Source organism: Parastagonospora nodorum, assembly GCF_000146915.1.
Source record: "Parastagonospora nodorum SN15 chromosome Unknown scaffold_8, whole genome shotgun sequence".
NCBI lineage: Eukaryota > Fungi > Ascomycota > Dothideomycetes > Pleosporales > Phaeosphaeriaceae > Parastagonospora > Parastagonospora nodorum.
In genome coordinates, this window is record NW_001884556.1 from 1,315,098 (window position 1) to 1,339,026 (window position 23,929).

The following is a 23,929-nucleotide window of genomic DNA, read 5'->3' on the forward strand; positions in this document are numbered from 1 at the left end:
AGGTGATGACTTGAACCGAGGTGATTCTACCGAGACTGAGCTTCTTGAGGCCTATCGTGGTGAGGTCGTGCGCCAAATGTCGTTTCTTAGAAGTCACTCACGTCACCGCGTTCGCCACCTTGCCAACCATAACCTGCAAGAGCGTCTCTTATGATGAGGCAACATTTTTGCTGAAGTGGCGGCTTTAGAATGGAACAATAAAGTAGGGAGAGGTCGTATATAGTGCGGGGACGATGAGCAGAAGACATGTCGCTATTTGCAGAAAGGGCAGAAAGTCGCGACTTCCGTGGTTGTGGTGAACTTAACAACAACGCGCCCGTTAATTGGGACTTTCTTCAACTGCAATGGCAAATAGCTGTTGATGGTAGCTCTGTTCTACTACTGCAATTCGCTGCGTCCACCAAAGTCGAACTCCGGGTCATCGATGTCCATATCATCTTCCTCGTCCCTCTATCATAGTGCCCAGTGTGTGATCCGATCTAACCCTTCGTCTGTCATGTACCCATCTGCCTTTCAGGATGCCACTGACGTTGTGTCGCTGTCACTACCATCCCCTTACTTATTATAGACCTGAAACATCTCGAAGGCCACGTACCCGATACCACGGATTTGCATCGTGTTGACAACCACGTGAAAGCTGAGCTGACCTCGAGCATCTCGTTCCCCAGTATGGGCTTTGATACACCAGACTGTAGTCCTCGCCGTTCTTGCCCTCAGGCCACTCCCATATCTCCGAGATCTTGTCTTGCAGCATCGAATTCGACAATGAGTCTGAAGTTGATTTTTCTACCTTGCCGGGGATCCACCTTCGCAGCGCGAATCACGATTGAGAGGCGTCCAAGATCAACATGCCTTTTCAAGCCGTACTTCAATTTGTCAACGTCCAGTCCCCAATAACACGCATGCCTCATCATGGTATGGCTAGTGAAAGTCCCAGTCCGAAGCTGCAGTTCTTCTACGTTGCCGTCGGTGGTGTCATATTCGATAGTTTATCGCTGTTTGATGGTCCACTCCGCCGTCTTGTTGACGAACTCCGGAACAATCCGCTGTTTCCAGTATGGATGCGCTGCGCGAGAGCTGAGGAGTACGTGATTTACCATCTTCTCTTCTACTACGGAAAATCCATAGTCCACGTCTGCTACACCTTTCTTCTTGTCCTCAGTCCTCCTCTTTCTGGTATGCATGCACAGGCGCTGTCGGACAATATAGAACCCGAGAGCAGTGATATTGCACCCTTCACAGAACAACTCTTGGTTGCATGCCAGGAGCTTGGTCTTGCCGTCCTCTGCACTACACTTTCAAAACACTTCATCTTTCCTGTAATACCATAGATAACCAGCGCACAGTTCCTTGAGCCGGGAGTCGTTAGTAGCATACCTACGTACTTCCAGCGGCAGATGGATGAGGCGATTGAAGATCTTGGATGTATATGGTACGGCATTTCTGCCCTAAAGTTCTGTCACTTTTTATAGATCCATGTTAGCTTGAGTCGAGGACTTGGAGAAGTCCGACTCTGGGGCTTACTTATGGTAGCAGCATTCTAGTTCACCGCTCTTTGAAGCATCTCAGTTAGAAGCTAGAAGGACGAGTGCAACTCTGGTCTTGAACTCACCCTTACTTCTCCAAGCTCACGTTCATTTATTTAGGGGCTTGTTCCACAATAGAGTAAGCCGCACCAACTACCGCCGGTTTGACTTCGGCGCCGCAGTACAATCGATGCATCAGCCCGGTGTCTCATAGGATATTGCGGATCCCGTATCTGCTGTGTGGCTTACTCTAGGGCGCCTAGCCGCTGTCCCGCACTTGCTTGTCTTCGGAAAATTTATCTCCAGAGTGGCGCGAAGCTTGTTTCAAGGCTGTTGGAAAATCCGGGGTCATGCGATGGTTGAAACACCCACTAATCACGGATGGGGAAATACAAGCCAATCTCTTTTGCCGATTAACCAAAGACAGGCGGGGTACTCATGATGACGCCCCTCTAACTCCGGATAACCTCCTTCAACAAGCAGTGGCACCGACTGTCGCATATAAACAGTAGGGCTTCGCGTAGCTAGTTGTAGAGCAATCTAATAGTCAGGGCTAGACTTGTACATGACATAGACTACTAGTTTGTAACCCTAGAATTATACACCAATCAGACCGACTGGCAATTGCAGCAACACTACATTACTTCGATGGATCTTTAATGACGCGCTCAGGGATAGATGGTAAATGTCGTATTCGAAGGTCTCGACGTGTGGTGCTAAGGCGAGCCAGCTCTCGAAGAGTAAAGCATCCGGTGTAGATCTTGTATGCCCCAAGCTTTCCTCAGAGTCCACCAATACCTTGATCGCTCAGATCTAGGATGCTTTACCGCAAGGACAGCGGTGCTAGGACCCCGGCTACTCAATATATAAGTCACCAGTAGGACTTGAACTCTGCACCACAGCTCCTTCAGCACAACAACCATGAAGAACATCGCTTCAACCATTGTCGTGGCTTCTGCCGTTCACGGCATTGCTCTTGCAGCCCCAGCTGGCCTAGACGACTCATTGGACAAGCGTCTAGAGAACGGCCTCGGCAGAACTCCTGCTCTCGGTTACAACAACTGGGTTGGTGCGCCTTTGAAGTGCAGATTTGAACTCGCTGATCGGATGCTTAGAACAACGGCGGTTGCACTCATGCCAGTGCCGACTCGGCCCTTAAAGTTGCTGATCTAATGATCAGCTTGGGTCTGAAGGATGTCGGCTACCAGTACCTCAACATCGACGACTGCTGGCACAGCAAACAGAGGAACAGTTCAGGCTTCCTTGTACCAGATCCTTCCAAATGGCCGCAAGGTATGAAGCCTGTCGTCGACCAGATCCACGGCAAGGGTCTCAAGTTTGGCTTATACGGTGATGCCGGTATCATGACTTGCGCCGGCTACCCAGGCTCGCAAGGCCACGAGGCGCAAGACGCAAAGACCTTGGCGTCTTGGGGTGTAGACTACTGGAAGCACGACGCATGTTACCTACCGTGTGTCACAGGGGGGACGCCGCAGACGTGTTGGGACTCAAGATCGAGCACGAAGTCATACTATGCGACGATGCGCGACGCACTTGCCGGTGCTGGACGCCCCATCCTTTTCTCCATGTGCCAATGGGGCCGCGACAGTGTCTGGACCTGGGGTAAGGACTATGGCAACTCGTGGCGCATGTCAGGTGATATCGCGAACACTTGGAACTCGTTGGCTTCTATCGCCTCCAACGCGGCTGGCATGGCACAGTATGCGGCTCCAGGAGGATTCAACGACCTCGATATGTTGCAAGTCGGTAATGGTGCTTTGAACGAGAACGAGGAGCGCGCGCACGTCGGCTTGTGGATGATTGCGAAGTCTCCAATCCTGATTGGTACTGATCTCAGCAAGATCAAGCAGAGTACTCTAACTCTCCTCAAGAACAAGGTTAGTTTGCATTCAACAGCAAGGAACACGCCACTGACTTTCTGCAGGCTCTTATCGCTATCAATCAAGACAAGCTCGGAAAAGCTGCTGGCTACTTCCGCCCCTCTGGACAGCCAGCGCCTGTGAATGGAAAACTGTATCCCTACTGGGCCGGCCCTTTGAGCGATGGTGTGGTAGTAGGGCTCGTCGCTGCTGATGGTGCGGCCACACTTTCAGCAATTTCTCGGAAGTGCCTGGCCTCGGTTCAGGCATGGAAATGGACTGAGTCTTCACTGCGCTACTGGTACGGAACGTCCGTCTCTGCTCAGCTGGGTTCGCACGATATGCGAGTGTACAAAGTTACCAAGGCATAGATAGAGTAGTCACGAAGCGCCAGGCTTGCTAAGGTAGCTAAAAGAGAGCTCGCGTTCGTGGTTCGTAGTGAAAACAACAAGCTGGAGATACATTCCGAAGTTGCAAGATCGTGAAGATGGAGTTCGTGTGCCAGCGCTTGGGCCATTTCGGCCCCACCACCCAGAACTTCCCATCACCGCGACAAAACAAAAAACAAAGGGGCGAAATAGTAAGTTAGAGCTCGCGTTGGATGCAAAAAAGCGACCGATGTGGGACTCGAACCCACAGCCTCAGCCTCGAATTTGAACATATCTTTGTCCTAATAGGAGGGCTGCGCGCTACCATTGCGCCAACCGGCCAGATGCCTGTTTTATGAATTTCCAGGAAAATATGTCGTACTTAATGATACGACAAGATGAAGGCAGTCCTTGGCCAAGCGACGACAATCCAATCGTATGTGCGTTACAGCCTGCGGGGCTTTCCCTCCCTGGCGCGAATCGGACAGCTTCGGCTGACCAGAGTTTGCTTCGGAAGTGGGGGCGTGGACGCACAAAGGCGGCCGGTTCGATTTTCCTCATCGCTGTAATCATCGACCGTCAAGAGTCAATTATTGGGTGTGCCGTGATCCTGTCTCGATCCGCTCAGGTCCACGTTGGTTGTTAAGTGAAGCAGGAGGGGCGTCGACGCGACCCGCGTTCTTGATTCAGCGTACGCGAAGCGACAACACCATTTGCAACGCTCTGCTCTCCACACCATCCACTGTATATCATCAGAAACTTTGTCTTGCTAGCTAAGACGAAAAGACGATAGGGTGCAACCATCGACAATCGGCAGACTATCGCATAGCCTGAAGCTATACAAACGGTCTTGCAGTCACATTCCAAACGTAGCGACACTGTGCATACCTTCAGGCTATCAGAAGCTCCTGTTCACTCGGCTTCATAGTTGGTGACCTGCTGTACATCGACCAGGTCATATCAACCTTTCCACCAGCCCCGACATACAGCGCCAATACCCCTCCGTGACATGTTGTACTGGTCATTGAAAATGCTGGTCGAACACGACAACAGTGGGCTTTCGTAATGAACCCAACGCTAGGAACTCAGCAATTCTCATTTGAAAGTACGCCTGCTATTTGCATCTGTTCCCGTCCCACCAACGTGCCTACCATGGCAGATGTTTACCGTGCTTTTGTGAAAGCCGACAAACATTTATGGGGGCTAGAGACCAACGCAACTCACGTACTATCGATATGTTTTCCTGTGGCTGCAGTATCCCTGAGACTTTGTAACTGTGCCCTCATATTAGTCACTCGCCCCTGCAGACTTCACAGCCTCTCCCGTTTCATTCAATTGCGTTCCCTGCTCAGAAATGGAACCACCGACCCCCGCCATGTTGTGAAAAAAAAGATGTCGTGTCTTCTGCCGCAGCACTGCAGGGAAAAGAAATCGAAACCCTTGTGGAAGGGAATATGGTGGGCGGCATGCAATGAGTCGGTGTCGGACCCCCTGTAGGAAAGTATGTTTGTTGCCATAGTTTTATAGCCAGAAGGTCCCCTACAGCCTCGAGTCTGGTTGCCGTCAGCATCTTTATTGTTACCATATATCTTTACGTTGTTGGACAATGTGAAGTCTTGTGCCTTCTGCTATGAATGCATTCTGCCACAGCTTGGGGACAGCATGCTGTGCGCTCTCCACGCAACGCGCCTGAGGGACCTCCTTGCAGCGAAGCCGTTCTCTATATCATGGCTCAGCGCGTCTGTGTCAACGCAGGACGTCAAGCTCTTCTTGCTATCACATCGGGCCAGCGCTGAAGTCGTCAAGGACCTTCTGCGTCTCGCCCGTGGCGCTGAAAGCAAGAAGCGCATCTGGGTATTCGACTTTGAGGGCCTGGTCATTACTAGATCTGGTGTCGCTCCCGTGCACACTGAGGTGGGCGCTGTCAACTTTGCAGACCCAGCCCATGTCCGCTATAGTGGCTTTCTTAAGTACGCGCTTACTGCCGCTGCTATGACACGAGAGATCAAACAACAGGGTGCAATCAGGTTCAAGAACGGCACATTCAACACTCCATATGTCCAAAACTTTCTTTCAAACATGTTTGAGGACGGCTTTGGAAAGGGGAATTGCCTATGGGAGCATCGGGAGGCGCTCTTGCACCTTGGGTTCGGCGAGGAAGAAGATGTCGTCATACACTGGTCTCGCCATCGGGTTGACTGTACAGGAGTGGGACGGATCATGCGTAACGAGACTGGCGTAGTCACACCGATATCAGACGTGTATACGAAGAGCAGGACGATTGACCCGCTTAAGATCTGGAAAGCTTGTACATCGTATGAGGGGCCGTGTAGTCTGTCAGTTGTATACCGCATTATGTTTCCAGGCGAAGGATACGGCATTCGGACTCAAGATGGATTGGCACACTGCAGAATGGGACACTCTGGCAACGTGCCGACTATTCATCAAATTAGTGCAGGGTCTTAGTGATGTCGACGTCTAGATAGTGACGCTAGACAATCAAAACGAAATGCAGAGTTGCGCAGTGGCGCTGCTAATAATTCTACACCACAAGGTTTTAACATAAAGGATGTAAACCGGAACAGCGTGCCTTTACTTTACCTCTGCCCTAATCTCCTCTCACTACCGTATTAGACTCTAGCTTTTCGCCCACTGTAGCCGGGACTGATTACTCTTTTGATCACTGTCTGTTTGCTCTCAACAGCGCTAGTGCGCAACAACACCACCGACACGACGCGTCAACTTCCACTCCACCTCCACTCCTTCTCCTCTCGCATAGCCTCCCCGACATCTCGACATCTTGTCTTGATCTCTAGCATTACAACCAAGCTTTGCTCAGTACTCTGCGCGCTGTCTGTCCAGCTTCTCAGGTTAGCAGCCCTCCTCTTCTTGCATTGCGCATCATTGCTGTCACTCTAACAGCTTTATCTAGAATGGCTACCCCTCCTTCCCTCGAGATGACGCTCCCTGCCGACGACCGCCGCAATCCGCCCTACTACGAACTCGCTGCTGGATACGATGGGACGAATAGCTTCCTGCAGCTCTGGTACTACAACCACGATAAGAGTGGAAAGAGAAGGGTCATGAAGTAAAGCAAAGAGAACTTTGTTGTTGGCTGGAAGATGGTATGCGGTTAACTCTATAGAATCTGGGGGGTAAACAGTCACTCGTATCATTCAGAAAGAGTTACATACAATTGACCTCGAAACACCTTATTCTAGTTGGGAGGTCTACGAGGTTATCGAGTGATTAAAGGATAAGATCAGCAAGGGTGGTAGAATGAATGAGGCATCTCTACCGTTCTAGAGGCACATAATGAAGAGGATGTTTGTCTTCAAGATTGTCCAGTGGACTCGCAAACACAAGCTTGTCATCGAGAGGGAAACTATCACAAACCTACCTCGGGACGCGAAATGGAAATTTGGCCCAAAGTGGAAGTCATTGGACCATCTCAGCGAGACCAAGGGCAGGAGGAGGAGTCACAAGCATCAGCCGGAGCAGACAAGAGCAAGAGTGGAACGAATGCAAAGAAGAAGTGCAAATTAGTGGACAGTTGAGCTGTAGCATCCGTGGTTGGTGTTCGACATTAGCAACCATTGAGACTCTGACGTGCCCGTGAGCGCGGTGCTGAGTAGTGGCGGCGGCGGAACCAAGAGGCAAGTAAAATAAAGATGGAGGCGAAGAAGGTAAAACAACAAGTCAAAGAGCAGGAAAAGAAACGAAGGCGCACGGCAATGGGTCCGGACTGGATGGTCGAATAATCATGGCGCTTTGGATGGACAACACCCGGTTGATGTTGGCGAGTAATGCAATATGTTCATCTATAATACCAGTGGCCAGACTATGTACAAAAGTGTAATGAAAAAAGCGACACGCTTACTGCTCCTCGGGACCCATATCAAATAGCAAGAACTCAGCGGGCCTGTTGCCCACGCTCTCAATGTCGACCCTGCCTGGTCCATTGACATTGATGTAGGCGCTGTCTCCCTCGGCTAGTACTGTCTCTCCAATCTTGATGCTCGCTCCGCCATCCTTTGGCTGTGTCCTTTTGCTCATGATCAATTGCGCAAAGACCTTTCTCGGTCCCTCGGCCACGAGTTCATGACTGACGCTCTTGCCGGGGCTCAAGATGGACGCATCCATGGACAGATCTGCCTGCAGCCCAATCGCATGCTTCTTGTCTCCCAGACGTTCCGTGGACTCCATGATCCTGCACAGTTTATCTGTCTTCTCCTCGTCGGAGAAATTCTTCGTCTCATAGTGCGGTTTCAGCCCGCGCTGGTTCGGCTTGGCCCAAATCTGCAAGAAGTGCACTTCGTCGTCGCGGTTTCTGTTGTACTCGCTGTGCCTGATGCCCGTTCCCGCTGATGTGAACTGCACCTCGCCGCGCTTCAGGTTCTCCAGGTTTCCCATGCTGTCTTTGTGTTCAAGCGTGCCGTTGACGATGTAGCTGAAGATCAGAAACTCGGCGTGTGAATGCGCACCGAAGCCTGTGCCGGGAAGCACGCGGTCCTCGTTGATGACGCGCAATGGGCCGAAAGACTCGTGGTGCGGGTCGTAGTAGGATGCGAAGGAGAAAGTGTGGAAGGAGTACAGCCAGCCATGGTCTGCTTTGCCGCGGGCGTCCCATGGCCGCTTGGTGATCTTCATTGAAGCTGGAGCGGCGGCGGCGGCCGAGGACATTGTGCGGAGGGCGGACGATTTGGTAGACGTCGAGGATAAGGCGTTGCGGAAAGTGCTGGAGAAAGCCAGAGTGACGGCTAGCAGTGCGACGAGTGCTGTGAGAGTCTTTGTGGTTAAGAACGAGTTAGTTGACTGTTGTTCACTTGGTGTGTCACTCATTACAGCTCTTTATACGATTGCGACGAAATGGTCAGTGAGCTGTGAGGTTAGTAAATATATCGTGGATAGGCTTCGACCGCGTGCAGTCGCCTTCCGCCTTATTTGCAATCGTGTGTAATCCGTTACCAACCCCACAGGAAACTGTCCATGTGGATAGGTCTAGCCGCTGACTGATCGATGACGGGATATGACAAGGTTTTGCAGCCTCGTTTATCAGCATCGTGTGATTGGCTCGATAGCCGACCGACTGCGGAACGAGACCGACCGTCGCGGCCAGACTGTACAGACGCACCACATCCGCATCAATATGGCGCTGAAGAACTTCGATCCGGATGCCTTGATGCAAAACTGGTCTGACCAGAAGTTCAGCCCTACTCAGAGCGGCAAGCCCTTTGCACAGTGCATACGGGAAGCCTTCAGCATACCCAAATCAGATGCATACGTCTACCGCGCGCAAGCCGAGACTACATTAGATATCACCCAAAGAGCCATCGAAGGAAAGAGATCCGCTGGCCTACATGGATGGTATCATGACGATGAGGGGCTGCCCGTAGGTAATACGTTCTCCGGCTTTGCCAATCTTGGAAGTGAAGCTGGCTGACCATCTCAAGATTGAGCCCCAATACCCATCTTCCGAGGAGGTCACAGCATACACATCTCTCTTCGACCCCTCATTGAATCTACCAAAAGCCTTGAATGGCTTCAAGTCGAATGCAAAGGCCAATACGATTCGGCAACAAGTGGCTGCCCATCTGAATAGTCGATTCTTGAACCAGACCAATGGCCTCCTTCCTTCCAAAAAGGCTCGAAGTCACACCAATCCCTACCTCTCCCTGTGGACCTACTCTTGTCAGGAGCTTGAATATGCTGGCCCAATCCCCTCAACTACCTTCACGAAGATTTCGCATCACATTCTCCCAATCTTCTATCACCATTTCGGTTGCGTGGTACCATCATATGCTGCCCTACACGTCATTGCGAAAGTAGCACAGCCGGCAAAGCCCAGCAAAGAGAACGTGTTGCCAATTTTGGATGTTGGGAGTGGGAATGGCTATTGGAGTCACATGTTGCGGAACTTCACCGCTGGAGATATGAAGAGCTTGGATGTTAGGGCGATCGACAACCAACTCAGCGAATATCGTGTGAGCTGGGTAAAGGACACGATCAAGGCAGACGGTCTGACCTATCTCCACAAAGAAGTCAACAATGGGAAAGGATGCATCCTGCTGTTGGTCTACCCACAAGCAACAGGGAACTTCACAGGCCCGATCTTAAAGGCGTTCCAAGGCGACACCATTGTGGTCGTTGGCACGCAGAATGGTAACGGCTTTACGGGCTTCCAAGACCAAGTCATCGATGATTGGGTAGAGAAGAGCCTACCTGCGTTCCAACTCACGTTGAGAATGCCACTGCCCAGCTTTGCGGGAAAAGATGAAGCACTGTTTTTGTTTCAAAGGAAGAAGACTGTATGAAATTCGGCCGACACATCTGAGGTCATCTGGCCACGTTGCGAGTACGAACAAAGGCAGCCGAATTATACAATGTGAAAGTTGCATGAGCATACAATGTGGAAATGGCGTGCGAGATTGTTGTCATGGCACGGGCTCTCGGGCCGCGAAAAGCATTTCTTTAACCATACTTGGACATCAGACTAGAGACCAAACACAAAGTATGTGTACAGATACAACGCCATTTCACTATGCGTGAACCGATTGTTGCTGATCCTGCACACGGCATCGAGTATGCAAAGACGGTGTGGCAAAGGGGCTTTGTTATTTGTTATTTATGGGGATCACCTTCCATTGTGCGTACACGGGATTGTGCCACGATGCATGATCATGGAATGACGAAAGGGCCTTGACTGACACATGGCATGACATCCAATATTGTCTGTGCCCTGTCTTTTGACATGTTTCAGAATATTGTGCGTTGTATTGGTGCTCCGATGCATGCGGCAACGTGCGCGGATCAAGCCTTCCCCGCACAGTCTTCCTCCAGCATGCGCCCAACGCCGACATGTCTGTACTTGCAAGGCTCTGACTGGTGAATGGCACGTCTATTTACTCCTGGCTCAATTGACATTAATTCATCGGCCAGATCACGTCTTGGACGCTACAATTCTCAGAACAACTGTACGCGACGAAGACACGACGCCGAATTAAGCTGCCGCGAGCCGAATTGCTGGCGATCATCTAAGCCAAAAGGGGAAATACGCAGCTTACGCGTCCTGTAAAGCTTGACGTCATTTAGGTGCATCGTGTCGGGAAGCACGCCATTACCCAATACAGTGGCTTTATGGAGCCAAGTTTGCCAACTTCCAATTAGGGCTTGCGGAGGCAACGTCGAGTAAAGAGTTGCCAGAAAGGCGTGATTGTTGCATTGCAACGAGCCTGTTCTCAGAAGATTTTGCGAGCTTATACTGAGGTATTTGTTATGGTTGAAATGGACATGATTGACTATTCTCACCGTGGACACGATTGAACTGTGCAAGGCGATTGTGATGAAGCAATTGATGTAAATGTGTGTATTTGGAAGGCATATTAAACGGCTATTGAAGTGAATGGTTAACCCCAACTCCACCGTGCACCCATATCCATATTCATCTATGTGCGTCTCCTAGAGACGACGTGAGTTCAGCTCCGAGCTGACATGGCCTGATCAGTACCGAGGAAACCGTTAGGTCGACTTGCTGATCGATGATCGAAAGATGGTGGTCGTGCGAGCCGTTTACAAGAGACCGGCCATGGCAAAGAGACCACCAGCAACAGCGCCCATCACGGGGAGAGCAGTGGGCTGAGCAGCTCCACCGGTGGAGGCGGCGGCGCTGGAGGCACGCGAAGCAGCAGAGCTGGCGGCACGGCTGGCGGAGGAGCGGAGCGATGACTCGGCGGCGGCAATGCTTGAGGAGGCGCTGGGTCCGGCGCTGGCGGCGGCGGAGCTCAAGCTGGCAAGCCCAGAGGAAAGATCACCGGCGACTGAGGAGGCAACACCGCTGGCAGAGCTGCGAGCGGAGGCAGCAACGCTGCTGGCACCTGAGGCGGCAGAGCTGACGGCAGAGCCAGCAGCAGAGGTTGCGGAGGCAACGGCGGACGATGCACCGCCGATGATGGATGAGAGCTCACCACCAACGGCGGAAGAGGCCTGGCCGAGGATGGAGGAGACGAGACCGCCCTGTGCGGCGGCACCGGCGGCGAAGACGGAGGTGGCAATGATGGAGAAACGCATCTTGATGGATTTGTTGGGTTTGGTTGGTGAGGTTGAGAAGTAGAAGTGGTGTGGTTTATGAGAGCGAGAGTTGATTGCCGTGTGGGATGGAGGAGGTTGGGGAGGCCAGGCGGCGCGAGTTTATATATCGGTCTGGCACAAAGTCGAGGTGAGCGTCACCGTGGGTCACTGCTCATGCAACAAACAAACGTGCTGGTGCCGACTGCCTTGCCTTGCACCGCCCCTGCCCACTTTTCCAACGTAACACCCGAGCTAGCGGATGGGTGAACGCCACAAGCTGCAACCTCTCTTACCTTACCATCGCCTTTCACCAACCGCTTGCGGAAATTCCATGCATACCGCAAGCTTCCATTGGCCAGCTCCTTGCTTTACCGCACGCCTGGACCTCTTTCGCGGAGAAGGTTTGTGCTCCACTAGCCCCGGTACCTATGACGAATCGTGGTGCTTCTACTGGCTTGGTTGCTTGGTCGATGGAGCGGGAATGCCGCCTGGTCAAGCGTACGCGGCCTGGTGGCGCACCAGTTGAACGATCGAGAAGCATTCCAACGTCTCACACTAGCACGTTCCTGGATCACATCAACAGAACTTAGTGATGGGACGTACGACGTTAAGTTGCTGTTGTAGCAATTCACGGCTATGGTAGGACCGGCTGGCTCGAGTGGTTTTCAAAGATGGAGCCGTACTATCCCCCAACTTCCCAAAGATGTCCTTCGGGCTTGTCGTTGGCGGTCAGTTTTTCCTGAAACGGTGCGAGCAGTTGCCGTCGCAAGCTTCCAAATGCATGGCGATCACGCTATTGTTGGCCCAACCGAGCCACTTTCCTTGAGGGCAGCACTTGGTTCTGGACAGCCTATAGTCTACTGCACTTCCTTCAGCCCAGCAGACGCCTTCACATCCAGCCAGTCTCGGCTGCCAACATATCTGGGGTCTAGACATCAGCCATCAACAATAATGCCAACTCGGTTTCGTTGTTGAGCATAAGAGGGGTGTTCGCACACAGATCGGTTGTGGCGTTCGCATCAAGAGCTGAGGCAATACTGAATGTTGAGACGGCGATGTCGTCATGGCTCTGCCCCCGTCTCGGACGATCGCATCAATCTTTCAATTGACTTCAGACGCGCTAGCAGGCGGTGACATAGCCCGACCACCGAAGTTGTTTTAAGATGTTGTCCAGGGGCGAACCAAAAAGAAGAAATCGAGATGCACCACGCTGACGAGCAAGCGTGGTATGCAAGGATGAGTGCGTGGCGTCACCTGCATGTATTCAGCGTTGCCGTGGAGCAGATCCCTGTCGCCAAGGCCGTGCTTGCCGTTTCTAAATTGGGGTATGCACGGGTTTGTACCATGATGTGTCGTGTCTTCCAACTCACGGTCGCCATATTGTTTCTTGATTTTTGCTCGCTTCCAGCCTCGATGCTTTGTTGAACTTCGCGTCACAGCTATGCGACATTGCACTTTGCTCTGGGTCACCGGTAATGTGTATGCCGTGATGCGGCGGCTACTTGAAGGACGAGCCGAGGACGCAGGCATCCGGGCAAAGCTCACCACTGAGCCTGCTCCATATACATCGGATGATATGAATCATCCAACTGTCATATCATCAGTCTCAAACGTCTTCCAGTTTCCCGCGCATTCAAATAAGACGAGCAGACATACCAGGTCCGCAAAGACAGGATCTCTGCACCGCATCACCAAGTTTGATAGGGAACATCTATTACTCTACATACTCTGCAGTGTCATCATTTTGAATGAGGCAGGTGCTGGGAGGAGTCTGAAAGTCATGATTTCATTGCGCTGTTTCTCAAGTGATAAGGTTCATTCTGGCTTATTGACTGAAGGAAGTATCCTATGTATACCCCGAACGCATCTCCAAGCGAGATATGTTTTTCAGCGACGGTATGCAGCTTGGATGCACAACTCTTCTGGCCGTGTCCGCCATGCGGTCTTACTATACAATACAGTTCAACACTATTTGTAAGAGAAGGAAGCTTGTGGGGTGAAGTATGAGTTGAGGTGGGACTAATCAGAGCTCATGAAGGGTTGTGGCGTTGTAACCGCCGGGGCTGCTCACATGCTGCATATCGAACATCACACTTCGAAGTTGACCACACAGCATCCCCAAATTGAGTATAAGCGCCAAAAGGCAACACACGATTCAGCCATCGATACTCGTGCAAAGGCACTGGGCTGCTGAATTGGGGCATCGTAAAGCGAAACTGTCTTCCTTTAACAGTGGCAGTTCTGCTCTCGACTAATCATCTTCGACTCGCATGGCCAGTGAACAGCGTCCATATTGGTTATGCGAGTGAGACGAGACAAGATTCATGATAAGTTAGTTGGTAATGATATTTCATGCCAATTAGAAGCCCTGTGTACCGCTGGTCGCCGCATGCAACCTGTCAGATTTGATCTGGTGTAGCTAAGGCATCCATAGCTCTTTGCCCAGGGCGCTTAGCACTACCAGATGGGAAAAAGCTGATGTTATAGTGTCAGGCCAGGCGAGGCGTGTTGACGCTCTAACATGCCTACTCTTCCGCACACCTCACAACTGTGCTGAGGGGCTTTTGAAACTCTCTGATATGGGCGACAAGATCAAATCATCTGAAGGATATCTCAGGGCAGACGACAGTCTCGAGAAGAAAATCGCAACCGCTATCGGGAACTTCTCTCTCCTCGCAAGCACGCTACGAGTGCTTCAACCACACGCTGAACGCGTCATGGCAACTCCTACGTTCGCAGTAACCAGTGGTGTTACTGATCCATTCACTCCTCCCTCGGCTTCTTCTTCGGCCGTGACGTCGCACGCTTGTATCACGACGAGCTCGTCATCTACTGCAGCAACTCGATTGATTTCACGCCTCTCTCCATCCGCAGCCCTGGGGGTAGGGTTTGCCGCCGGAGTCATCGCCACAGTAACTGTCCTCACCTCCATCCTCTTCGTGTACCGATGCTGGAAGGTGCGGCGATCACCAGCCGTGCAGTCCTACGAGCAAGCGAGACTGTGGAGAGGTTTCACGCCAGCAACACCTAATGCGAACACGGCGCGAACTACATTAGTGGAGGCGAAGATGAAGGACATATACTTCAGCCAGATAAGGAGCCCGGCGTTGAATGGTCAAGTGCAGACGCAAGGTTGGTCTGGGCGGCGAGAGGGTGACGGCGAGAGATTTTTGGGAAGCAGTACAACACGTTCGCGTTAGTTACTGCAGGCTGTCAAATGCGACGGAAAGTAGCCAAGGGTATCTACTAGCCCGAAGCTATACACAGTATCACCACGCTTCAATTGTGACAGCAAGGCCCTGTGTATAGCTCCAGGCATCCAGGTCGCTTTCCGTCGTAGGTGAGGACCTGCAGTAGAATGATGGGCGCATTGGTTTTCCAGGAGAGGCATCAGTTGTGCCAGTTGGGTTTTTCCAAATGTGGCATGCTGTGCGACTTTCGACTTTCGACTTTCGACTTTCGACTTTCGGTTTAGTGCATATATATCGCAAGACTGCCATAAGCGGTCAAATTCTGAATCCAGTCCTCTTTCCATAGGCAACATCTGCAGCAGTCCGAAGTGATCTTGGCGTGTTTGTGCAGTCTTCAATCTGGTGTGTGAAAGCCGTCGGGGCATGCCGGAGAAAGGAAGGTGCGACCTTGGCGGCAAAGGGTCCCGCGGCCGAGCTTTGGTTTTTGAGCTTTGCGCAACGCCCACTCTTTAGCCCTCGACCACCTCGACGAACAGCTACAACATTGCCTGTAGCTCCAATTGGGTAGCAGGAGTTATTCCACACATCCAGCATGTTGGCCGCACGAACTTTCGCCTCGCCCGCGCGGCAATGCCTCCGCCAGGCTAGCCGCACCTCGAGATGGGCGCCCGCGCTATCGCAGGTGAGCTTCAACGTCACTGCGACCTGTTGCAAGCGCCGCCAGACGTGGACGGCAGTGCAGACGTGAAGGACATCAGCTGACTTGCAGTGTCAGGCCTCCATCCGCACCTACGCCGACGAGGTGGCCAAGTTCCACGGAACCAAGGGCAGCGACGGCAAGTACAGCGTCACTCTCATTGAGGGCGACGGTATTGGCCCCGAGATTGCGCAGTCGGTCAAGGACATCTACTCGGCTGCAAACGTCCCAATCAAGTGGGAGTCAGTCGACGTCACCCCGCGCCTGAACGAGGACGGCAAGACGGTCATCCCCGACGCGGCCATCCAGAGCGTCGAGAAGAACCTGGTCGCGCTCAAGGGCCCTCTCGCAACCCCCATCGGCAAGGGCCACGTCTCCCTCAACCTGACGCTGCGCCGTACCTTCAACCTCTTCGCCAACGTGCGACCGTGCCGATCCATCGCCGGCTACAAGACACCCTACGACGACGTCGACACCGTCCTGATCCGTGAGAACACCGAGGGCGAATACTCTGGCATTGAGCACGTTGTCGTTGACGGCGTCGTGCAGAGCATCAAGCTCATCACCCGCGAGGCTTCCGAGCGCGTTCTGCGATATGCCTTCCAGCACGCCCGCGACATTGGCAGGAAGAAGGTCCGCGCTGTGCACAAGGCCACCATCATGAAGATGTCCGACGGTCTGTTCCTCAGCACTGCCCGCGAGCTGTCCAAGGAGTTCCCCGACATTGAGTTTGACGCCGAGTTGCTGGACAACACCTGCCTGAAAATGGTCACTGACCCCACTCCCTACAACGACAAGGTCCTTGTCATGCCCAACCTGTACGGAGACATTCTGTCGGATATGTGCGCTGGTCTCATTGGTGGTCTTGGTCTGACCCCATCTGGTAACATTGGTGACAAGTGCTCCATCTTCGAGGCTGTCCACGGTTCTGCGCCCGACATTGCGGGTAAGCAGCTTGCCAACCCCACTGCGCTGCTGCTCAGCTCCATCATGATGTTGCGCCACATGGGTCTCAACTCGGAAGCTGCCAACATTGAGCAGGCCATCTTCAAGGTCCTCGCCGAGGGCAAGGTATGTTCTTCTTGAAGCACCTTTTCGGACTGAAGAAGCTAACAAACATGTGACAGACCATCACCGGCGACCTCGGTGGCAAGTCTAAGACTTTCGAGTACGCCGATGCAGTCATCAAGGCATTGAAGTAGATTTTGCGATTAGAAATTTGAGCTCGAGAACCATGGGAAGGTAGCGCTTGCATACTGTGGATATGTAACAGTCATTGTACCATAGGCCGCCATTTCTGCTGAATATATGCGATTTACCTCTAAATCCCCTTCTTTTGTTTACCTCCACTGCCTTCATCGATATGTACTGTGTGAAACGATCGATGCCCTCTAGGCTGGGGATTGAATCCATTGCAATCTATCGCGTGTAGTGGGAATTAAAGTCAATCTCCGCATCTTATCTGATTGAATCTTGTCTGCACGTGATAGCGTACCAATTGATCGACACCAGTCTTCCGACCTCGCGACAAGCTTCCCGCACCAGCGCGAGCTCCTCCGAACCCCAAGTTCACCACGCCTCAGAGCACTATGCCACCTAAACCTCGAATACGTGTCCCAGTCAGAGCTACACCAGCTGCGCGAGGTCGAGCCGCACAGAGTCCACCCTCGAACCCCCCCACGCTTGCTTCCCAGACAAGCACAACCCCGCGCACCGCCTCTACAGTCCGGACAATAGCGCGATATGGCTTCTACGGTGTCACTGGCGTCTGCATGGGCCTAAGCATCCGCGACAACTTGTTTGACTTCGATAAAGTATCGGGTGCGTCCATGGCACCGACCATAAATCCCACTGTGCATGAGACAGGGAGAAGAGACGTGGTGTTTGTGCGGCCTTACTTGCACGGTAGGAATAGCAATAATACTTGGGATATTGAAAGAGGCGACGTCGTGACGTTTTGGAAACCGCACAAGCCCGAAGAGGTAGGACTGAAAAGAGTTATTGCGCTGGAAGGGGACACGGTCTACCCAAAGTCTGGAAGTCTGTTGAATGCAGCGGCGAATCGATTAGCTGGTATGCCTGATGGCTTAGCCGACTCTGATCCGGACTCGATACTTTCTGGCAGAGAAGAGAAGGGAAAGGTGGTGGTGCCCTATGGACATGTATGGGTCGAAGGCGATAACTGGAGAAGCAGCTTGGACAGCAGAGATATTGGGCCAATAAGCAAGAGCTTAGTTATGGGAAAGGTGTTCAAAGTTTGGAGAGGGTGGGGCGAGTTGAGAGGCACTGAAGATAGCAGAACGAGGAAAGAAAAGGAAGGAGCTAGCAGGGTCAAGGAGGGCCAGTGTGAGGTGCCAGGCGTGTTCTTGTAATGAAGGATGGATAGTATAAGGACAATCTGCGCATTGCAAGCAATACGGAGCTGGCATGCGGTACGTATGTATGCTGTGTATACATTGTCCAGAAGGCTAAAAACTTCAAGATGTACCAAACAACGTCTCAATCTCCCTACACACGGCATCGGTGACACCCTTGGTATCTTCGCTTCCGCCCAGATCCTTCGTCTTACACCCGCTGGCGGTAACGTTCTCAATCGCCTTCATTAGCCCATCCGCCGCCTTGTCCTCTCCTACCCACCTTACCATTTCTGCCGCACTCCAAAACGCTCCAACAGGGTTCGCAATTCCTTTACCCGCAATATCCGGCGCAGATCCATGAATCGGTTCAAACATGCTCGGATTTTCCCCGGTCGGGTCTAAGTTTGAGCTTGGTGCGATTCCAATGGATCCAGACAGCGCAGCAGCCAAGTCAGACAGGATATCAGCATGCAGGTTTGTGGCGACGATAGTATCAAGTGACTTTGGATGCAGCACCATACGCACAGTCATAGCGTCGACAAGCATCTTGTCAGTTGTAACGTCTGGATATTCCTTCGCAACCTCGTAGAAGATCTTGTCCCAGAGCACCATGCCGTGCCGCTGGGCGTTGGACTTGGTCACCATGGTGAGATGCTTACGGGGTCGGGCGACAGCAGTCTTGAAGGCGAAGTGGAATATACGTTCGAGAGCGACGCGAGAGAACTTGGTGGGCGTCAGCGACAAGCATTTGTAGGAGAGAGAGAGTACGGGAACGCGGGGGTGGCAGACTCACAATGCTGACTTCGGTCGCAACAGCATGTGGGCTATTTTCATGGCTTATACCCCCTTGTCCCGAGTACTCGCCCTCACTGTTTTCGCGGATGATGATCCAATCTAAATCGCCAACTGCGCATCCATCCAATGGGCTTTTGGTACCGGGCAAGATTCGTGTGGGGCGAACGTTGACGTATTGATTCAATGCTTTTCGAATGGGTAAGATCAAGCCCCAAAGCGAGATATGGTCCGGTACGTCGGGCCAGCCTACAGCGCCGAAATAGATTGCATCAAAGGCCTTGAGCTGGGCGAGGCCGTCAGGTGGCATGTACCATGCTCGTTCTAGGTAGTTCTTGGAAGACCAGTCGAAGGTGGTGAACTCGAATTCGAAGCCGCCAATGGCCTTTGCGAGGGCATTCAAGACTTGAGTGGCGGCGTCTGTGATATCAACGCCAATGCCATCGCCAGGGATGCAGGCGATGCGATGTATCTTGCTGCCGACTTGGTGGATGTGTGAAGGCATGTTAGCTGCAGAGGATGACAGCCAGCGGCGACTTCCCGAGGCTTTTATGTTTCCGTTCCGTGCTTAAAGATGTCGCGACTTTGATAGCTCGCCCGCACATTCATTCTCCGGGCAAGATCAGCATCCAAGGACGAACGACCCGACCCGTGCACTTCCGACTTTCTCCACTGCGCATCAGGCCTGTTCGGTCATAGCCCTTGGAGACCCTTGATGTTGCATTCGTGGTCGCACCTAGGTACCCCGCGGGCCTGCGCTAGGAGCTGTTGCCCCACTCACTGCACGCGCGTGTTGCACCTCACCGCCTAGGAACACTTCACTTGTTGCTGAAGCTTGACAACAATTCACTCTCCACATACATCGCCTTTGCCATATCCCCGCACTACACAATCACAATGGCAGCAGCATATCCTCCCGGCGGCACCTTCTTCGACACTGTCAAGAAGAGCTTCGTCGATGTCCCCGTTGATGCGTCCAAGGACAACGCCATCTCGACGACTGAGTTTCTCGAGGCTGCGGAGAGCCTGACCACTCTTTTTGGTAGGTTGGAGAGCTGCTGTGGCAGGAATCGAAGCTAATGTCGGCAGATGTCTTGGGCTCCGCAGCGTTCAAGCCCGTGAAGAACGACATGACTGGCAACATCAAGGTAGGCCCGCATGAAGACAGAGCTATATGGCGAGATACACAATGGTTGACACGACTCAGAAAATCCGTGATCGCCAGCTCGCCGCCCCAACCCTGTCAGAAACTCTCCAGGACCTCGTCCTTAACGAGCTCAAGGAGAAGAAGCACACGGCCACTGAGGGTCTGGTATGGCTGAACCGGTACATGCCCTCCCTGCCATTGCCCATCTGCAATCACTCACAAGACAACTAGTGGCCTCGACTTCACCGCCCAAGCCCTCCGTCACAACATCACCAACCCGTCCAAGGAACTCGCCGACTCCTTCCGCGATGCCTACGGTAACACCCTCAAGCCACACCACTCCTTCATCGTGAAGCCCATTTTCAGCGCTGCCATGAGTGCTACGCCCTACAGAAAGGATTTCTACAAGAAGCTGGGCGACGACGACACAAAGGTACAGGCCGAGCTGGAGAAGTGGCTCGCCGGTCTTGAGCAGGATATTGCCATCCTCAACCAGTTCTTGGCGCGGAAGGAGGCCAAGTGGTAGAACGACGTATGCATTGAAATAACGAAAGCTGCCTCATGGATCTACACTGTTTCACCGTTGAGCCACAATGTCCCACGTTGAATGCTTACAATGTCTTCCCGCGAAGCAGATTCATAGGCCTCTAATCCAAACTTCCCATCTAATCTCTATACTCGCCCAGTCACACCATCATCACACAGAAGATGCACTTTACTAAAACTTTCTCTGCCTTTGCGGTCCTCTCAAGCACCATGTCACATCCCACAGCTCAAGTGCCTGCCCAGCACAACTGCACAGACACTCTTCAGGCGATGCCGATCCATCGCAATATAACAAATCACATTTTGAGTAAGATGGGAACGTTGCATCCGGTTGGGTGTTGTTGTCCGCAATGCATTCGTCATACTGTACTCATCCGTCATGATGGCCGAAACCATACCTCGCCCAATGAGTACAGTTGCACGACGAGTGAGCATCATCCACCTGGTTGTCATTGTCCACACTGCCTGTATAAGCATCCAGCCGATCGTATTTGTTCCATGTGTATCGTGCAACGCCCGCATGGCCACAACTGCACTGGCCATCACAACGCGTCCTTGGATGGCCACAATTCTAAGGCCAACATCACCTTCACTCACAAAACTGTCGACCATGGCGTCTTGACTGGTAACTATATCCCCGATAACCCCCCGTCTCGCAACAAGACTATCGCAGCCATCAGCATAGCCGCTGCAGCATTTTCGCTCGTTGCCATCTTCACCATTAGCTTCGTTTGTGTGAAGCGTCGTCGTACCCTGACGAAGACCTCGGCCAAAGGCAAGGGTAAAGCTACTGAGATAGATAGGTTGGCGGTTCGGGTTCAGGGTGACTGTGAGCTTGCGCGGCCAGTCTTTACTATGGGAGAGATTAGAGGGTAGACTAAGTCGGTTCCACTGATGAGGGAGCGGAGTGGTGTAGATCTGGGCAGCCAGGTTTGATCTTCCAAGCTGTGGTTTTCGACTAACGGTGCTTCTTCGATCAATGAAATTGTGTACATTGTGATGTGGTCTAGCCATGTCTTGATCATCCTTGCTTTCCAAATACTACTATCATTCTGTGATTCCAAAAACAATCTATATCGTCCGCACAGGTGTCTAGATATCTTCGAGGTGTGCTTTGATCGTCCAAGCCATTGACAAGTTCTAGCTCTCTACTAGATGTGTAACAATCCATGAGCATCGTTCACTCACTTAGCTACGGTATCTTAGCAGCTCGATATTCTGCTAACTAGTATAACAATTATAGTCTAAGAGCAGTGCAAAAGGTTATTCAAATGTTCAATTTTTTTATTGATGCAAGATTTCTATCCCATCTAAGAACAGCTACTTCTCACATGAAGCTGTCGCATGCGCATTCATCCCAGATAAGCTGTAATGCTGATACCCTAACGCCAGCCCAATGCATCATTCCTAAACAGGACTATGTTGATTTCCGCCTCTTTACGTCATCCATCTCCTCCAACATGACTTTATTGAACTGCTCCCAGCCGTCCAGATAGACGTGATGTCCAGCTTTGTTTATGATGATGACCTTGGCATCACCCTGGTCCTTCTTCTTCTCTTCTGGCGACAGAAGGGCGCGCTCTTGCTTGATCTTCTCTTGAGCTGCATAGCCGCCTGCAACGTCCATCCAGTCATTTTCACCATACATGAAGACGATGGGAATACCGTTTTCCTTTGGGCCAGATTGCGAAGTGTCAGCAGTGGTTGGAGAGGGTGACTGGATGTGTTGCCTTCCCACGCCCTGGATGCGACGGATCAATGGACTGCGGGCAAAAGCGCCGGGGGCGAGCAGGTATGCCAATGCGTATTCGGAGGATCTCGCGCTGGCGAAAGAGAGCGTAACTGTAGTCGTGAAGGGCCTGTGCCTCTTCCTCGGGCAACATGGAGAATCGCCTAGAGGTCCAGCCAGACACGAGACGAGGCCCAAGAGGTCCGCTCCAGCGCACAAATGTAAAGGGCGAGACCATGTTTGCTTCCCAGAGGTAGTATAGCCAGCTGGGTAGGCGTCGGCGGGGCGGGTCTTTTGGCGGGAGCATTCTCGTTCTTCTTGCGCTGGTTCATAAAGTTGTTGTTGTCAGCGGTGGGAGGGCTTGACGCCGTTGTGGACTTGGGAGGCGTCCTGGGTAAATTCGTTGGCCATGGTGGACTCGTGGGGATCTGGCATGTCCTCGTTGACGGCATACGGGTCCTCGGGTATGCCGACGGGGCTCGCGAGTATGAGCTTGTTGAGGTGTCCCGGGTACTTGAGGGCATAGGCAACGGCGAGATAGCCGCCCAGGCTGTGTCCAAGCAGCGTGAACTTGTCGATGCCGCGCTTCACACGCCACTCCTCGAGCGCGTCGATGAACCACGACTCGGACTCGTCGATCTTGGCCTGCTTGTCCTTGGCGTGGATTTTGAAGTTGGGCCTGCTGCTGCGTCCCATGCCCAGCAGGTCGAGAGCATACACCTTCCAGCCCTCGGCGCGCGAGAGGGACTCGAAGTTGCGGTAAAAGAACCCAAGGCCTGCTCCGTAGCCATGCAGCATGACGAGGTTCTCGTCGACGTCTTCGCCCAGGCGCTCGACGGAGAACTCGTTGAGGGCGCGCCCCTTGCCACTCAGCTCGACCATCTGCGAGTTCCAGCGGCGCGGGCCATGGGGATCGGTGGCGCTGTCCGTCGTGGTGTGCGCTTCGGGGCTCTTGGGCGGCGCGGCGGGGTCTGTGGCGGCGGCGCCTGTGTCGGTGTGCGTGGGCGGTTTCTGGAGGTGTGGGATGAAGGATAGCACGCGGTGTTCGGTCGCCATGGGGCTCTGGCCTGCCCACCACTGGGAAAATCCCTCAGATGCGGTCAAGGGGAACCAGCGAGAAATCTTCCCCGCCTCCTGGCCCTGCTGCTGCTGCGGCTGCTGCTCCTTGGCCCGCTGGCTCGCCAGCATCGCCTTCTGTCCGCCGCCGCCGCCGCCGCCGCCCTCGTTCGCGGCGTCGTGTCCCTCTTGTGCAGCCATGGTCGCGTTGCTCTTGCTGCCCTCGATGCGGATCGGCGCGCTGCTCAGACTCAGCCCTATGTAGCTGGCGCCCCCGAATCCCGCTGCTTTCTGGATGGCGCTCGTTGCGCGCGGTCGGGCCTGCAGATACAAGCGCAGCATGCGCCACGAGCGGGAGTGGATGGGAGATATCGTGGCGGTGGTCAAAGTCGCAAACACCCCAGGAGGACCCCCGAGGCGTTGTGCGGCGACACGTTGATTATGTATGGATTTTGTGCTGACGTAGTCATCCGCCGTTGCGAAGGTTGTCGCCTGCTGGTGCGAGGTCGCGGCGATAAGCTTGTCCGTTGCTCGTCCCGCCTCAGCACGTCTCGGACGCCGGTTGAAGAGGAA

At 52.9% G+C, this 23,929-nt stretch overlaps 16 protein-coding genes and 1 non-coding gene across 17 annotated transcripts; 12 read left to right on the top strand and 5 right to left on the bottom strand.

Annotated features, from left to right (window-relative positions):
* Positions 1-848: 848 nt before the first annotated feature.
* SNOG_06072 (hypothetical protein) lies at positions 849-1,331 on the top strand (the record flags this gene model as incomplete). The annotated part of the gene is made up of 2 exons (XM_001796407.1): positions 849-1,176; positions 1,243-1,331. The coding sequence occupies 2 exons, from the start codon at positions 849-851 to the stop codon at positions 1,329-1,331; spliced, it is 417 nt and encodes a 138-aa protein (XP_001796459.1).
* Positions 1,332-2,348: 1,017 nt separating this feature from the next.
* On the top strand, positions 2,349-3,873 carry SNOG_06073 (hypothetical protein). Its single transcript, XM_001796408.1, has 3 exons — positions 2,349-2,595; positions 2,688-3,424; positions 3,472-3,873. Exons 1-3 carry the CDS (start codon positions 2,448-2,450, stop codon positions 3,775-3,777), a joined length of 1,191 nt encoding a protein of 396 aa, XP_001796460.1. The 5' UTR covers positions 2,349-2,447; the 3' UTR covers positions 3,778-3,873.
* A 145-nt stretch (positions 3,874-4,018) lies between these two features.
* On the bottom strand, positions 4,019-4,116 carry SNOG_16665. Its single transcript has 2 exons — positions 4,081-4,116; positions 4,019-4,054 (listed from the first exon to the last, which is right to left on the bottom strand). It is a non-coding gene; the product is annotated as a tRNA-Arg (tRNA).
* Positions 4,117-5,436: 1,320 nt separating this feature from the next.
* On the top strand, positions 5,437-6,240 carry SNOG_06074 (hypothetical protein; the record flags this gene model as incomplete). Its single annotated transcript, XM_001796409.1, has 1 exon — positions 5,437-6,240. One exon carries the CDS (start codon positions 5,437-5,439, stop codon positions 6,238-6,240), a length of 804 nt encoding a protein of 267 aa, XP_001796461.1.
* Positions 6,241-6,707: 467 nt separating this feature from the next.
* SNOG_06075 (hypothetical protein) lies at positions 6,708-7,320 on the top strand (the record flags this gene model as incomplete). The annotated part of the gene is made up of 2 exons (XM_001796410.1): positions 6,708-6,862; positions 7,083-7,320. The coding sequence occupies 2 exons, from the start codon at positions 6,708-6,710 to the stop codon at positions 7,318-7,320; spliced, it is 393 nt and encodes a 130-aa protein (XP_001796462.1).
* A 330-nt stretch (positions 7,321-7,650) lies between these two features.
* SNOG_06076 (hypothetical protein) lies at positions 7,651-8,457 on the bottom strand (the record flags this gene model as incomplete). Its single annotated transcript, XM_001796411.1, has 1 exon — positions 7,651-8,457. The coding sequence occupies one exon, from the start codon at positions 8,455-8,457 to the stop codon at positions 7,651-7,653; it is 807 nt and encodes a 268-aa protein (XP_001796463.1).
* Positions 8,458-8,923: 466 nt separating this feature from the next.
* SNOG_06077 (hypothetical protein) lies at positions 8,924-10,088 on the top strand (the record flags this gene model as incomplete). The annotated part of the gene is made up of 2 exons (XM_001796412.1): positions 8,924-9,166; positions 9,210-10,088. The coding sequence occupies 2 exons, from the start codon at positions 8,924-8,926 to the stop codon at positions 10,086-10,088; spliced, it is 1,122 nt and encodes a 373-aa protein (XP_001796464.1).
* Positions 10,089-10,315: 227 nt separating this feature from the next.
* On the top strand, positions 10,316-10,663 carry SNOG_06078 (hypothetical protein; the record flags this gene model as incomplete). Its single annotated transcript, XM_001796413.1, has 2 exons — positions 10,316-10,420; positions 10,535-10,663. 2 exons carry the CDS (start codon positions 10,316-10,318, stop codon positions 10,661-10,663), a joined length of 234 nt encoding a protein of 77 aa, XP_001796465.1.
* Positions 10,664-11,122: 459 nt separating this feature from the next.
* SNOG_06079 (hypothetical protein) lies at positions 11,123-11,907 on the bottom strand. The gene has a single exon (XM_001796414.1). The coding sequence runs from the start codon at positions 11,839-11,841 to the stop codon at positions 11,344-11,346; it is 498 nt and encodes a 165-aa protein (XP_001796466.1). The 5' UTR covers positions 11,842-11,907; the 3' UTR covers positions 11,123-11,343.
* A 637-nt stretch (positions 11,908-12,544) lies between these two features.
* Positions 12,545-12,773, top strand: SNOG_06080 (hypothetical protein; the record flags this gene model as incomplete). The annotated part of the gene is made up of 2 exons (XM_001796415.1): positions 12,545-12,588; positions 12,698-12,773. The coding sequence occupies 2 exons, from the start codon at positions 12,545-12,547 to the stop codon at positions 12,771-12,773; spliced, it is 120 nt and encodes a 39-aa protein (XP_001796467.1).
* Positions 12,774-14,386: 1,613 nt separating this feature from the next.
* SNOG_06081 (hypothetical protein) lies at positions 14,387-15,382 on the top strand. The gene has a single exon (XM_001796416.1). It carries the CDS (start codon positions 14,421-14,423, stop codon positions 15,039-15,041), a length of 621 nt encoding a protein of 206 aa, XP_001796468.1. The 5' UTR covers positions 14,387-14,420; the 3' UTR covers positions 15,042-15,382.
* Positions 15,383-15,567: 185 nt separating this feature from the next.
* SNOG_06082 (hypothetical protein) lies at positions 15,568-17,052 on the top strand. The gene is made up of 3 exons (XM_001796417.1): positions 15,568-15,714; positions 15,808-16,800; positions 16,857-17,052. Exons 1-3 carry the CDS (start codon positions 15,625-15,627, stop codon positions 16,929-16,931), a joined length of 1,158 nt encoding a protein of 385 aa, XP_001796469.1. The 5' UTR covers positions 15,568-15,624; the 3' UTR covers positions 16,932-17,052.
* Positions 17,053-17,318: 266 nt separating this feature from the next.
* Positions 17,319-18,101, top strand: SNOG_06083 (hypothetical protein; the record flags this gene model as incomplete). The annotated part of the gene is made up of 1 exon (XM_001796418.1): positions 17,319-18,101. One exon carries the CDS (start codon positions 17,319-17,321, stop codon positions 18,099-18,101), a length of 783 nt encoding a protein of 260 aa, XP_001796470.1.
* A 105-nt stretch (positions 18,102-18,206) lies between these two features.
* SNOG_06084 (hypothetical protein) lies at positions 18,207-19,383 on the bottom strand (the record flags this gene model as incomplete). The annotated part of the gene is made up of 2 exons (XM_001796419.1): positions 18,207-18,809; positions 18,880-19,383. 2 exons carry the CDS (start codon positions 19,381-19,383, stop codon positions 18,207-18,209), a joined length of 1,107 nt encoding a protein of 368 aa, XP_001796471.1.
* Positions 19,384-19,753: 370 nt separating this feature from the next.
* On the top strand, positions 19,754-20,691 carry SNOG_06085 (hypothetical protein). Its single transcript, XM_001796420.1, has 4 exons — positions 19,754-19,920; positions 19,968-20,026; positions 20,086-20,204; positions 20,257-20,691. The coding sequence occupies exons 1-4, from the start codon at positions 19,776-19,778 to the stop codon at positions 20,549-20,551; spliced, it is 618 nt and encodes a 205-aa protein (XP_001796472.1). The 5' UTR covers positions 19,754-19,775; the 3' UTR covers positions 20,552-20,691.
* A 262-nt stretch (positions 20,692-20,953) lies between these two features.
* Positions 20,954-21,447, top strand: SNOG_06086 (hypothetical protein; the record flags this gene model as incomplete). Its single annotated transcript, XM_001796421.1, has 2 exons — positions 20,954-20,981; positions 21,053-21,447. The coding sequence occupies 2 exons, from the start codon at positions 20,954-20,956 to the stop codon at positions 21,445-21,447; spliced, it is 423 nt and encodes a 140-aa protein (XP_001796473.1).
* A 541-nt stretch (positions 21,448-21,988) lies between these two features.
* SNOG_06088 (hypothetical protein) lies at positions 21,989-23,698 on the bottom strand (the record flags this gene model as incomplete). The annotated part of the gene is made up of 3 exons (XM_001796422.1): positions 21,989-22,413; positions 22,518-22,690; positions 22,755-23,698. The coding sequence occupies 3 exons, from the start codon at positions 23,696-23,698 to the stop codon at positions 21,989-21,991; spliced, it is 1,542 nt and encodes a 513-aa protein (XP_001796474.1).
* Positions 23,699-23,929: the final 231 nt, after the last annotated feature.

Coding starts and splice junctions, on each gene's coding strand:
- SNOG_06073 (XM_001796408.1), top strand. CDS start 2,448: ATGAAGAACATCGCTTCAACCATTGTCGTGGCTTCTGCCGTTCACGGC. Junction 2,596..2,687: donor CGGTTACAACAACTGGGTTG/GTGCGCCTTTGA, acceptor CGGCCCTTAAAG/TTGCTGATCTAATGATCAGC. Junction 3,425..3,471: donor TAACTCTCCTCAAGAACAAG/GTTAGTTTGCAT, acceptor GACTTTCTGCAG/GCTCTTATCGCTATCAATCA.
- SNOG_06079 (XM_001796414.1), bottom strand. CDS start 11,841: ATGCGTTTCTCCATCATTGCCACCTCCGTCTTCGCCGCCGGTGCCGCC.
- SNOG_06081 (XM_001796416.1), top strand. CDS start 14,421: ATGGGCGACAAGATCAAATCATCTGAAGGATATCTCAGGGCAGACGAC.
- SNOG_06082 (XM_001796417.1), top strand. CDS start 15,625: ATGTTGGCCGCACGAACTTTCGCCTCGCCCGCGCGGCAATGCCTCCGC. Junction 15,715..15,807: donor GGGCGCCCGCGCTATCGCAG/GTGAGCTTCAAC, acceptor TTGCAGTGTCAG/GCCTCCATCCGCACCTACGC. Junction 16,801..16,856: donor AGGTCCTCGCCGAGGGCAAG/GTATGTTCTTCT, acceptor AACATGTGACAG/ACCATCACCGGCGACCTCGG.
- SNOG_06085 (XM_001796420.1), top strand. CDS start 19,776: ATGGCAGCAGCATATCCTCCCGGCGGCACCTTCTTCGACACTGTCAAG. Junction 20,027..20,085: donor ACATGACTGGCAACATCAAG/GTAGGCCCGCAT, acceptor GACACGACTCAG/AAAATCCGTGATCGCCAGCT. Junction 20,205..20,256: donor GGTCTGGTATGGCTGAACCG/GTACATGCCCTC, acceptor CAAGACAACTAG/TGGCCTCGACTTCACCGCCC.